Below are 13,265 nucleotides of genomic sequence, written 5' to 3'. Positions count from 1 at the left end.
CATTCTGCAGGGACCATTCCCCCCATAACATCTTTGCCACCCATCCCCCCATCCCGCAGCACTTTCCTTTGCAATCGCAGAAGGTGCAACATCTGCCCCTTTACCTCCTCACCGTTCAAACACTCCTTGCAGGTTAAGCAGCATTTCACTTACACTTCTGTGAACTGAGCAACTGGAATCTATTCAGCCAACAAAGTTTATCCACATGTGTTTGTATGTGTTTTTCTTATTAACTTAGCCACACCACTAAGTGTTCAAACTGCTCTGGATTTAAGACAATGGCATGAGTTAATGATATATATATAATCAAGAATGAGTGACCCCTGTATGTTCTTGACTTGTACCACGGCATGGGAGTTGTGTGTGATGATCTATTTCCAGCCTGTGTGCCTTTGCCATCTCTCATGATTCTTTTGATGTTGACAGGTTGGCTGCAGGAACCACACGACTTTGCGGCGGGATTGTAAGCACTGTCAAGCACATCAGCGTAGAAACAAAAATGGCTGATTATTCAAACAAACTTTATCAACGGTTGGCACAAGAAACTGGCGTCCAGACAGGTAAAAGCTTTCTTTGGATATTGCTCGGTACTTTCTTGGGTTAGGTTAAATGGGCAGCATCATTTTCAGTGGGTGGGGGAGGGGAGGGGTGCTTCGGTAGATCCAAATCGATGAGCAGAACGATCTTTCACTTAGTGGAGAAATTCAATTATTTGTATCCTGTTTGTGTTTCCTTACATGATTCTTTCAGTTTGTGTGGCCCGAGGCTCCAGTCTCCCTGTTTGCGCGGGGCAACGTCCGCAGTCTCCCTGTTTGCGCGGGGCAACGTCCGCCGTCTCCCTGTTTGCGCGGGGCAACGTCCGCCGTCTCCCTGTTTGCGCGGGGCAACGTCCGCCGTCTCCCTGTTTGCGCGGGGCAACGTCCGCCGTCTCCCTGGTTGCGCGGGGCAACGTCCGCCGTCTCCCTGGTTGCGCGGGGCAACGTCCGCCGTCTCCCTGGTTGCGCGGGGCAACGTCCGCCGTCTCCCTGGTTGCGCGGGGCAACGTCCGCCGTCTCCCTGGTTGCGCGGGGCAACGTCCGCCGTCTCCCTGGTTGCGCGGGGCAATGTCCGCCGTCTCCCTGGTTGCGCGGGGCAACGTCCGCCGTCTCCCTGGTTGCGCGGGGCAACGTCCGCCGTCTCCCTGGTTGCGCGGGGCAACGTCCGCCGTCTCCCTGGTTGCGCGGGGCAACGTCCGCCGTCTCCCTGGTTGCGCGGGGCAACGTCCGCCGTCTCCCTGGTTGCGCGGGGCAACGTCCGCCGTCTCCCTGGTTGCGCGGGGCAACGTCCGCCGTCTCCCCGGTTGCGCGGGGCAACGTCCGCCGTCTCCCCGGTTGCGCGGGGCAACGTCCGCCGTCTCCCCGGTTGCGCGGGGCAACGTCCGCCGTCTCCCCGGTTGCGCGGGGCAACGTCCGCCGTCTCCCCGGTTGCGCGGGGCAACGTCCGCCGTCTCCCCGGTTGCGCGGGGCAACGTCCGCCGTCTCCCCGGTTGCGCGGGGCAACGTCCGCCGTCTCCCCGGTTGCGCGGGGCAACGTCCGCCGTCTCCCCGGTTGCGCGGGGCAACGTCCGCCGTCTCCCCGGTTGCGCGGGGCAACGTCCGCCGTCTCCCCGCTTGCGCGGGGCAACGTCCGCCGCCTCCCCGCTTGCGCGGGGCAACGTCCGCCGCCTCCCCGCTTGCGCGGGGCAACGTCCGCCGCCTCCCCGCTTGCGCGGGGCAACGTCCGCCGCCTCCCCGCTTGCGCGGGGCAACGTCCGCCGCCTCCCCGCTTGCGCGGGGCAACGTCCGCCGCCTCCCCGCTTGCGCGGGGCAACGTCCGCCGCCTCCCCGCTTGCGCGGGGCAACGTCCGCCGCCTCCCCGCTTGCGCGGGGCAACGTCCGCCGCCTCCCCGCTTGCGCGGGGCAACGTCCGCCGCCTCCCCGCTTGCGCGGGGCAACGTCCGCCGCCTCCCCGCTTGCGCGGGGCAACGTCCGCCGCCTCCCCGCTTGCGCGGGGCAACGTCCGCCGCCTCCCCGCTTGCGCGGGGCAACGTCCGCCGCCTCCCCGCTTGCGCGGGGCAACGTCCGCCGCCTCCCCGCTTGCGCGGGGCAACGTCCGCCGCCTCCCCGCTTGCGCGGGGCAACGTCCGCCGCCTCCCCGCTTGCGCGGGGCAACGTCCGCCGCCTCCCCGCTTGCGCGGGGCAACGTCCGCCGCCTCCCCGCTTGCGCGGGGCAACGTCCGCCGCCTCCCCGCTTGCGCGGGGCAACGTCCGCCGCCTCCCCGCTTGCGCGGGGCAACGTCAAGGGGCGATGGTTAGATCCTCTCTTGTATGAGATTGTCATTGCCTGGCACTTGAGTGGCGCAAATGTAACTTGCCACTTGTCAGCCCAATCCTGGATATTGTCCATATCTTGCTGCTTTTGTACATGGACTCCTTCATTAGCTGAGGAGTCACAAATGGGTCTGAACATTGTGCAGTTATCTGCAAACATCCTATCTTCTGAACTTATGATGGAAAGGAGCTCATTGATGAAGCAGCTGAAGTTGGTTGGGCCTAGGACACTACCCTGAGGTACTCCATCCCGGCGTTGAGCTCTTTCGTCCATGTTTGAACCATCGCTGTAATGAGGTCAGGAGCTGAGTGACCGTGGCGGAATTAAACTGAGCATTTATGAGCAGGTTATTGCTGATTATGTGCCGCTTGATATACTTTTGATGACTCCTTTCATCACTTTGCCGTTGTTGGAGAGTAGATGGATAGGACGGTAATTAGCTTGGTTGGATTTGTCCTGTTTCTTGTGTACAGGACTTGGGCAATTTTCAACATTGCCAGGTAGATGTCAGTGGGTAGATGTCAGTGTTGTAGCTGGCTAGGGGTGCGGCATGTTATGGAGCACAAGTCTTCAGTACTATTGCCAGAATATTGTCAGGGCCCATAGCCTTTGCAGTATCTAGTGCCGTCAGTCATTTCTTGATAGCACGTGGAGTGAATCCTATTGGCTGAAGACTGACACCTGTGACCTCCGGAGGAGACCAAGATGGATCTTCCACTCGGCACTTCTGGCTGAAGATTGTTGCCAATGCCTCAGCCTTGCCTTTTACACATATGTGCTGGCCTCTATTGAAGTTGGAGATATTTGTGGAGCCACCTCCCCCAGTCAGTTGATTAATTGTCCACCACCATTCATGGCTGGATGTGGCAGGACTGCAGAGGTTAGATCTGATGTGTTCATTGTGGAATCGCTTAGCTCAGTCTTATGTTATTTGCATACAAGTAATCCTGTGTTGTAACTTCACCAGGTTGACACCTCATTTTTCGGTATGCCTGATGCTGCTCCTGGCATGCTCTCCTGCACTCTTCATTGAATTAGGGTTGATCCCCTGGCTTGATGGTAATGGTAGAGTGGGGGATATGCCGGGCCATGAGGTTGCAGATTGTAATTGGATGCAAAGCTTGAGTTGCTTGATGTGTTCGAAGTCTATCCCATTTAGCACGGTGGTAGTACTATACAACACAATGAAGGGTATCCTGAATGAGAAGACGGGACTTTGTCTCCACAATGACAATGTGGTTGTCACTTCTACCGATACTGTCATGGATAGATGCATCTGCAGCAGGCAGGTTGGTGAGGATGAGGTCAAGTATGTTTTTCTCTCTCGGTTTCCTCACCACCTGCTGCTGTCCCAGTCTAGCAGCTATGTCCTTAGGACCCGGCCAGCTTGGTCTGTGGTGGTACTACCGAGCCACTCTTGGTGATGGGACATTGAAGTCCCCCACCCAGAGCATATTATGCGTCCTTACCACCCTCGGTGCTTCTTCTAAGTGGAGGTCAACAGGGAGGAGTACTGATTCATCAGCTGATGGCGGCTGGTATTCGCCAGTAAGAATCCAGTGCAGCAGTGAGGCTGTCCTGTGCATCTGGAGTTACTGTCTTCACAATGAGAAGATAAATTGAGGTACTATCTGTTTTCTAAGGAAATGGCAAGTATCCCATGGAACTATTTCAAAGGAGAGCAAGTGAGTTCTCCTGGGTATTCTGGCTAATGTGTATCCTTCCATTAACATTACAAAAACAGATAATTCGGTCACCCTCACAACAGGGAACCACTGCATTAGTGTGTGTGGGAGTTGCTGTGTGCAAATTCGCTGCCGGGTTTCCTACATTACAATGGTGACTAAAGTGTTTTGGCTTTAACGTGCTTTGGGAGGTGCCGAAGTTGTGAAAGCTGCCATGTGATTACAATTCTTTCTTTCTATGGGTAGAGGTTAGCGTGTTTCTGCCTATGACTATGCTCAGAAGTGTAGCTTAACCAGGTCTCTTTGCATTTACCAGGTTATATTCAGACTGGTTCAATCTCACTGGCTCATACTCAGGACAGGCTCATTTCCCTGCGTCGTCTCGTCTCACGATTACAGTAAGTAAAACAAATGGCAGACTTGAAAGAATTGATCTGAAGTCCCTTTGGAGTGTTCAATGGTTCGAAGTTACTCCACATTTGTAGTAGTTACTTTATTCAAGTTTCAGTGAGACTTGATACACTTTGTACCGTGTATTTGAGCTTCACAGAACCAGCACAGACCATTTGCGTCAAATGCTCTATTTGTGTGCTGTTACCATTATTTGGTAACTCGTTGCCCACGAGAATGGTGTTAGTGGAAACAGTCAATGATTTCAAAAGGAGATTGGGTTGGCACTTGAAGGAAGCAAACTTGCAGAACTGCGGGGATTGAGCGGGGCAGTGGAACCGACTGGATTACTCCACAGGATGCCTGCATGGTCTTGATGAGCCGATTGGCCTGCTGCTGTGCAGTAAATGACTCTATAACGCTACATATCATGCGAGGCTTGGTGGTTTTACATTAGAGATTATTTTGGAAATGGCTTCCATATCTCCCTTCTTGAGCATCTGTTTTAGAAGATCGCAAATGACCCTGAATGGGTTAATCTGCGTCTTTGAATGGCAGAGCTTTGACTCCAAATCTTCACCGTGCTGTGACATTGTCTGCCAATGTCCACAGTTTACTTATTCAATTCTTAAAACTGATGGTTTGTCATCAACCTCCATGTAACCTGAGAAGCCATGGCCCCATGTTTGTAAGGAAAGAGAAACAGGATTCATTGTGGTTCTGCTCCAGAGCCCAATTAGTTTGTTTTTCAGTTCATAATTTTCTCCTGTCACCATGAGAAAACTCCAGTTACATTAAGAAACTAAATGACAGTATATATAAATTTAGATTCAGCAATCCATTCCTTAACTGTCACGGGGTCAAAATCCTGGAACTCCCTCCCTAATAGCACTGTAGGTATTCCTACAACACAGGGGTTCAAGAAGACAGCTCACCACCACCTTCTGAAGGGCAATTAGGAATGGGCAGTAAATGCTGGCCTAGCCAGCGATACCCACAGCCCATAAATGAATTAAAAATTACTAACAATTACTATATTTTTAAAAAGCTGTCAAAACATTGTGAAATGCCATTGCATCACTTAATGTAAATTTAAGAAAACTTAACTATCTCGAACAATAAGCCCTAATTTATCTATTTTTCCCAGCCTTTGTATATTTTTAAAAAAGTGTTTAAAATAAATTTCAGAACTCACTTATGTATTGTTTTCCAAATGCGATTCATGAAGGCAGAAAAATGTTACCAAATTTCCATCAATCCCTAAAATTTAAAAATCAGTTTTAAAAACGGGAATTGTTAGCAGCATAGCTGGTAACTTTTTTCAGATCGCTACCTTTCTGTTGAATAGCAGTAGCAATATCATTTTAACACATTCCAGTACCACCAAGATGAATAGATAATCAGAATCGCCTTAAATCATTGAATTCTTGGCATTCAATCCAAAATTACCAACTGTTTGTTTGACAGTCTTGTGTCGGGAATTAGAGACTGTAAAATTTACAACAACCAAAACTTCATTGCAGCCATACTAAGAGTCTGTTTTTTACAATATAATAAATTAGTTGACCTCTAATTCCAGTTGAATTCAAAACTCATTTTTCAGGATTTTGGTGGCGGCCATGGTTTGACACAGGGTGTCTCCTGCATGGAGGTGTTGGTTTTTTTGACCTTTCTGCCCACCTGATGGGTGATTTCTGGTGGCAAATTGTGAAGAGAGAGGTGTGAGGTGCATTCTCCCCCAGGCTGGAATGATTATGGGTGCCAGACCCGGCAAAGGTCGATGAAAGCCCTAGCCAGTGAGGCTTTTGAGGCCTTTTATCGGTGTTTGGGGGGATGGCAGGGAGGAGCGGATATAGGATGCTTTTTGGACGTGTTAGTGCTTCCAGAGGTGGGGGAGGAGAAACGGCGAGTGAGGGAGGAGCCATTGTGGTTGCAGGAGATAGTGGGAGGGGATGGGGTCGATGCAATTGAGGAAGGTGCCGGGACTGAATGGCTTCCCCATTGAATTTTATAAAAGATTCTTGGGGGAATTGGCCCCACACCTCCTGAGACTGGAGAGGGGCTAGTTGCTGGGTACGTTGGCACAGGCCTCTATTTCTTAGTTTACATAGAAAGATGAGGATCTGCTGGAGTGTGGAGAATCCAGGCCCATTTTATTGTTAAATATGGACATGAAGATAATGGCCAAGTTGATGGCAAGGCGATGGGAGGGTTGTGTGCTGAAGATGGTATCAAAACATAGGAATTAGGAGCAGAAGTAGGCAATTCAGCCCTTCGAGCCTGCTCTGCCATTTAATCAGATCATGGCTTATCACTTCCTAGTCTCAAATCCACCTCCCTACCTGTTCCCTTAACCCTTTAACCCATTTTAAAATCCGAAATATATCTATCTCCTTCTTGAAAACATTTAATGACTCCGATTCCACCACACTATGGGGCAGCGGGTTCCACAAATTCACCAGTCTCTATGAGAAGTAGTTCCTCCTCATCTCCGTGTTAAGGAATGGGTTAAGTGACATTCCAATTAAATGTCTCATTTATGTTAAGTATCCAGTAATTGACACTGATATGAAAAGAAGCTTCAGGGGGCTTCCGGTTGCTGTTATGCTGAGCTTAGTCGCACGTTCGGCAGCTCCCGCCAGAAATGGACTTTTGGGCTCTTTGTAGGGGCCCCAGCAGCATTAGTTCGACGGTTCCCAGTGTGGGAAGGTGACAGTACGATTTCCCCGGCATTGTATGGATTGGACCAGGAGTGGAGCGGTGAAAAAAGTAATTCTGGTGCAGCGCAAAGTGCGAGGGAGGAAAACCAAGATGTCAGCGAGTGGAGACCAGGCAGCGTGGGCGCAGTGGTTGCAAGAGCAGCAGGAGTTTCTCAAGCGCTGCTTCACGGAATTGAAAGCAGAGCTGCTGGAGCCGATGAAGGCTTCGATCGACAAGCTGGTCGAGACCCAGAAGGCCCAAGGGGTGGCGATCCGGGAGGTGCGGCAGAAGGCCTCGGAGAATGAGGACGAGATATTGGGCCTGTCGGTGAAGGTGGAGGCGCACGTGGCGCTGCATAAGAAATGGCAGGAGAAGTTCGAGGACATAAGACATAAGACAGAGGAGCGGAAGTAAGGCCATTCGGCCCATCGAGTCCACTCCACCATTCAATCATGGCTGATTTCAAGTCCATTTACCCTCTCTCCATAGCCCTTAATTCCTCGAGAAATCAAGAATTTATCAACTTCTGTCTTAAAGACACTCAACGTCCCGGCCTCCACCGCCCTCTGTGGCAATGAATTCCACAGACCCACCACTCTCTGGCTGAAGAAATTTCTCCTCATCTCTGTTCTAAAGTGACTCCCTTTTATTCTAAGGCTGTGCCCCCGGGTCCTAGTCTCCCCTGTTAATGGAAACAACTTCCCTACATCCACCCTATCTAAGCCATTCATTATCTTGTAAGTTTCTATTAGATCTCCCCTCAACCTCCTAAACTCCAATGAATATAATCCCAGGATCCTCAGACGTTCACCGTATGTTAGGCCTACCATTCCTGGGATCATCCATGTGAATCTCCGCTGGACCCGCTCCAGTGCCAGTATGTCCTTCCTGAGGTGTGGGGCCCAAAATTGCTCACAGTATTCTAAATGGGGCCTAACTAGTGCTTTATAAAGCTTCAGAAGTACATCCCTGCTTTTATATTCCAAGCCTCTTGAGATGAATGACAACATTGCATTTGCTTTCTTAATTACGGACTCAACCTGCAAGTTTACCTTTAGAGAATCCTGAACTAGGTCTCCCAATCCCTTTGCACTTCAGGAGGACATGGAGAATTGGTCGAGGAGGAAGAACCTGCGGATTCTGGGTCTCCCGGAGGGAGTGGAGGGGTCGGATGCTGGAGCATATGTGGTCACGATGCTGAACACGTTGATGGGTGCGGGTGCCTTCCCGAGGCCCCTGGAGCTGGATGGGGCCCACCGAGTCCTGGCGAGGAGGCCCAAGTCTAACGAGCCTCCGTGGGCGGTATTGGTGCGGTTCCACTGCTTGGTGGACAGGGAGTGTGTCCTAAGATGGGCAAAAAAGGAGCGGAGCAGCAGGTGGGAGAATGCAGAGGTCCGTATATACCAGGACTGGAGCGCGGAGGTGGCCAAGAAGAGGGCCGGGTACAATCGGGCGAAGGCGGTTCTGCATCGTAAGGGGGTGAAATTCGGGATGCTGCAGCTGGTGCGACTGTGGGTCATGTTTAAGGACCGTCACCATTACTTTCAGACGCCGGAGGAGGCGTGGACCTTTATTCAGGCCGAAAAGTTGGACACGGACTGAGGGTCGGTTGTGAGGGGAGATCGCGGGGGGCTACTGTGGTTACTGTGCTTTGGGGGATGTTCTGTTCTGTATTGTTTCCTTGGGTGCTGGGTGGGGTAGGGTGAAATGGTTCGAAGTGGGGGTTTTGTGAGAGTGTGGGCGTCGGTGGTTGGAAGGACAGGGCCCCGTTGGGGGGAGGGGGGATGGGAGGCCCGAGGTGGGGAGCTGGGATTAGGCCGCAAAAGGGAGCTGCGCCAGAGAGGGCGGGGCCGGTTTGATGGACAGCGCGGGCTTTTTCCCGTGCAAGGGAAGGAAGGGGGCGGGGCTGGGGGAAGGGCGTAGTTGGAGAGGAGTGCCCGCTGATGGACAGGAGGGGGGGGAGGGGAGACTACCACACTTGGGGGTCGATGGAGTGGCGGGAGTGGCCGGGGTCAGCAGGAGTCAGCTGACTTACGGGAGTGCTATGGGGGAGCAACGCAGCTAGGGGGGGACCTAGCTGGGGGGAGAGGGGATCTGGGTTCCTGCTGCATTGGCCAAAGGGGAGCTGGAGCTCGGAGAGAGTGTCGGGGTGGGGATCTGCCGCTGGGGGGAATGGAGATTGCAGGAGGCGTGGGCACGTGGCTGGCCTAGAAAAGGGGATGTGTGTTCGCGCACCTGAAGGGACTGAAGGCAGATGTGGTTATGCTCCAGGAGACGCATTTGAGGGTGGCAGATCAGGTTAGGCTGAGAAAGGGGTGGGTAGGGCAGCTTTTCCACTCTGGGTTGGACGCAAAGAATCGAGGGGTGGCAATTTTGGTGGGGAAGCGGGTGTCGTTTGAGATGCTGAACATCGTGGCAGACAATGGAGGTAGGTATGTAATGGCGAGTGGTAAGCTGCAGGGGGTGCCGGTGGTATTAGTGAATGTATATGCCCCGAATTGGGACGATGCCGGATTTATGCGGCGCATGTTGGGCCGTATTCTGGACCTGGAGGCAGGGAGCTTGGTAATGGGGGGGGGGGGAGGACTTCAACACGGTACTGGATCCAGCATTGGACCGCTCCAGGTCCAGGAGGGGTAAGAGGCCGGCGGCAGCCAAGGTGCTGAGGGGGTTTATGGACCAGATGGGAGGTGTGGATCCATGGAGGTTTGTCAGGCCAGGGGCCAGGGAATTTTATTTTTTTCCCCCACGTCCATAAAGCCTACTCCCGGATAGACTTCTTCGTTATGAGCAGGGCACTAATCCCGAGGGTGGAGGACACGGAGTATTCGGCCATAGCCATCCCAGACCATGTCCCGCACTGGGTGGAGCTGGAGCTAGGAGAGGAGAGGGACCAGCGCCCGCTGTGGCGCCTGGATGTGGGCTTGCTGGCGGATGAGGAGGTGAGCAGGCGGATCCGGAGGTGCATTGAAAGCTATCTAGAGGCTAACAATGATGGGGAGGTGCAGGTGGGGGTGGTCTGGGAGGCATTGAAGGCAGTGATTAGGGGTGAGCTAATCTCCACTAGAGCCCACAAGGAGAAGAAGGAGAGGCGAGAGGGGGAGAGATTGGTGGGGGAGATTTTAAGGGTGGATAAGAGGTATGCAGAGGTCCCCGAGGAGGGACTACTCAAGGAGCGACGAAGCCTCCAGGCTGAGTTCGATCTGTTGACCACCAAGAAGACAGAGGTGCAGTGGAGGAAAGCACAAGGGGCGGTATATGAGTACGGGGGAAGGCTAGCCGGATGTTGACACACCAGCTTTGGAAGCGGGAGGCAGCGAGGGATATTGGGGGAGTTAGGGATAAAGGGGGGAACACGGTGCAGAGTGCGGTGGGAATAAATGGGGTATTTGGAGACTTTTATGAGGGGCTGTATAGGTCTGAGCCCCCGACGGAGGAGGGGGGGGGGAATGCGTCGATTTTTGGATCGGCTGAGGTTCCCAAGGGTGGAAGAGGAGCAGGTGGCTGGGCTTGGGGCACCGTGTAGGGCTGGAGGAGCTGACTAAGGGGCTGGGGAGTATGCAGGCGGGGAAGGCACCGGGGCCAGATGGGTTGCCGGTGGAATTTTACCGGAAATACATGGACCTGCTGGGCCCTCTATTAGTGAGGACTTTCAATGAGGCAAGGGAGAGGGGGGCCCTACCCCCGACGATGACCAGGGCGTTGATCTCGCTGATCTTGAAGCGGGACAAGGACCCATTACAGTGTGGGTCGTATAGGCCAATCTCTCTCTCTTCAACGTGGACGCGAAGCTGTCAGCGAAGATGTTGTCTACCAGAATTGAGGACTGTGTCCCAGGGGTGATTCACGATGACCAGACAGGTTTTGTTAAGGGAAAGCAGCTGAATACCAATGTGCAGAGGCTCCTTAGCGTAATCATGATGCCTGCAGTGGAGGGGGAAGCGGAGATAGTGGCGGCGATGGTCGCGGAGAAGGTCTTCGATAGGGTGGAGTGGGGGTACCTCTGGGAAGTGTTGAGGAGGTTTGGGTTCGGGGAGGGGTTCATTAGTTGGGTTAGGCTACTTTACGGAGTCCCAGTGGCGAGTGTGGCCACGAATCGGAGGAGGTCGGAATACTTCCTACTGTACCGGGGGACGAAGCAGGGGTGCCCCCTATCCCCCTTGGTATTTGCATTGGCAATTGAGCCTTTGGCTATGGCTCTAAGGGAGTCCAGGAACTGGAGGGGGCTGGTCCGGAGGGGGGGGGGGGGGGGGAGGAACACCGGGTTTTGTTGTATGCCGATGACCTGTTACTGTATGTGGCGGACCCAGTAGGGGGGTATGCCGGAGGTGATGCGGATCCTCGGAGTTTGGGGACTTTTCCCAAGTATAAGCTCAATGTTGGGAAGAGTGAGCTCTTCGTGGTACACCCAGGGGACCAGGGAAGGGGGATAGACGAGCTTCCACTGAAGAGGGCGGAAAGGAGTTTTCGGTACCTGGGGATCCAGGTGGCCAGGAGCTGGGGGGCCCTACACAAGCTCAACTTGACGAGGCTTGACGTGGAGCAGATGGGGGAGGAGTTTAAAAGATGGGATATGCTGCCACTCTCCCTGGCGGGTAGGGTACAGTCAGTGAAGATGACGGTGCTCCCGAGGTTCCTTTTTATATTCCAGTGCCTCCCCATCCTGATCCCTAAGGCCTTTTTAAAGCGGCTCAGTAGGAGCATCATGGGATTCGTGTGGGCGAAAAAGACCCCGAGGGTGAGGAGGGTGTTTCTGGAGCGGTGTAGGGACAGAGGAGGGTTAGCGTTACCTAATCTGTGTGGGTATTACTGGGCTGCCAATGTGGCGATGATACGCAAGTTGGTAATGGGGGGGGAGGGGGTGGCGTGGAAGAGGCTGGAGATGGTGTCCTGTGTGGGCACGAGTCTGGGAGCGCTGGTGACAGCACCGCTGCCGCTCCCGCCGACTAGGTACACCACGAGTCTGGTGGTGGCAGCGACTTTGAAAATTTGGGGGCAGTGGAGACGCCACAGGGGTGAGGTAGAGGCTTCGGTTTGGTCCCCGATCCGGGAGAACCATCGGTTCGTCCAGGGGAGAATGGATGGAGGGTTCCTGAGCTGGCACAGGGTAGGAATTAGAAGGATGGGGGACCTGTTTATAGATGGGACGTTTGCGAGCCTTGGGGTGCTGCAGGACAAATTTGGGCTACCCCCCCCCAGAAATGCCTTCAGGTACATGCAGGTAAGGGCGTTTGTAAGACGGGAGGTGAGGGAGTTCCCGCTGCTTCCAGCACTAAGGATCCAGGATAGGGTGCTCTCAGGGGGTGTGGGTTGGAGAGGGCAGGGTCTTGGCGATCTACCAGGAGATGCAGGAGGAGGAGGAGACCTCGGTGGAGGAGCTAAAGGGTAAATGGGAGGAGCTTGGGGAGGAGTTAGACGAGGGTGCGTGGGCGGACGCCCTGGGTAGTGTTAATTCTTCCTCCTCTTGCGCCAGGCTTAGCCTGATACAATTTAAGGTTCTTCACAGAGCGCATATGACAGGGGCGATGCTGAGCAGGTTCTTTGGGGTGGAAGACAGGTGTGGGAGGTGCTCGGGGAGCCCAGCAAATCACACCCACATGTTCTGGGCGTGCCGGCGCTGGATGGGTTCTGGAGGGGTATTGCGAGGACGGTGTCTAAGGTGGTGAACACCCGGGTGAAGCCGAGCTGGGGGTTAGCACTATTGGGGTATCGGACGAGCCGGGAGTGCAGGAGGCGAAAGAGGCCGGTATTCTGGCCTTTGCGTCCCTGGTCGCCCGGCGGAGGATTCTGCTACAGTGGAAAGATGCGAGGCCCCCAAGCATGGAAGCCTGGATCAGCGACATGGCAGGGTACATTAAATTGGAGAGGGTAAAATTTGCCATGAGAGAGTCTGTGAAAGGGTTCTTCAGGCGGTGGCAACTGTTCCTAGACTTTCTAGCGGAGCGTCAGGAGGTGGTCAGCAGCAGCAGCAACCCGGCGGGGGAGGACGGGGAGGGGGGGTGTACTTTGTGTTTTCTACTGTGTTTATTATTGCTTAATGGGGGGGTTTGTATATTGGGGGAATTCAGGATGTAGTTGTAAGATGTTTATTTATGTGTTCTTTGTTTTTCTTTTTTCTGTAAGGGGGGGGGGGTTTGTTGA

The 13,265-nt window shown here is 53.8% G+C and overlaps 1 protein-coding gene across 2 annotated transcripts in view; it reads left to right on the top strand.

Annotated features, from left to right (window-relative positions):
- The window catches only part of pdpr (pyruvate dehydrogenase phosphatase regulatory subunit), a 120,541-nt gene that overhangs the window by 8,825 nt on the left and 98,451 nt on the right, over nucleotides 1-13,265 (top strand). For both annotated transcript variants that reach the window (XM_072518482.1, XM_072518481.1), the window contains exons 3-4: nucleotides 427-560; nucleotides 4,351-4,432. In XM_072518482.1, the coding sequence (XP_072374583.1) occupies nucleotides 427-560; nucleotides 4,351-4,432 (216 nt within the window). The remainder of the gene's footprint in view (nucleotides 1-426; nucleotides 561-4,350; nucleotides 4,433-13,265) is intronic.

This window comes from Scyliorhinus torazame, chromosome 10 (genome assembly GCF_047496885.1).
Source record: "Scyliorhinus torazame isolate Kashiwa2021f chromosome 10, sScyTor2.1, whole genome shotgun sequence".
In the NCBI taxonomy this organism is placed as follows: domain Eukaryota; kingdom Metazoa; phylum Chordata; class Chondrichthyes; order Carcharhiniformes; family Scyliorhinidae; genus Scyliorhinus; species Scyliorhinus torazame.
The sequence above is the reverse complement of the archived record's forward strand: the minus strand, read 5'-3'. Positions and strand labels throughout refer to the sequence as shown.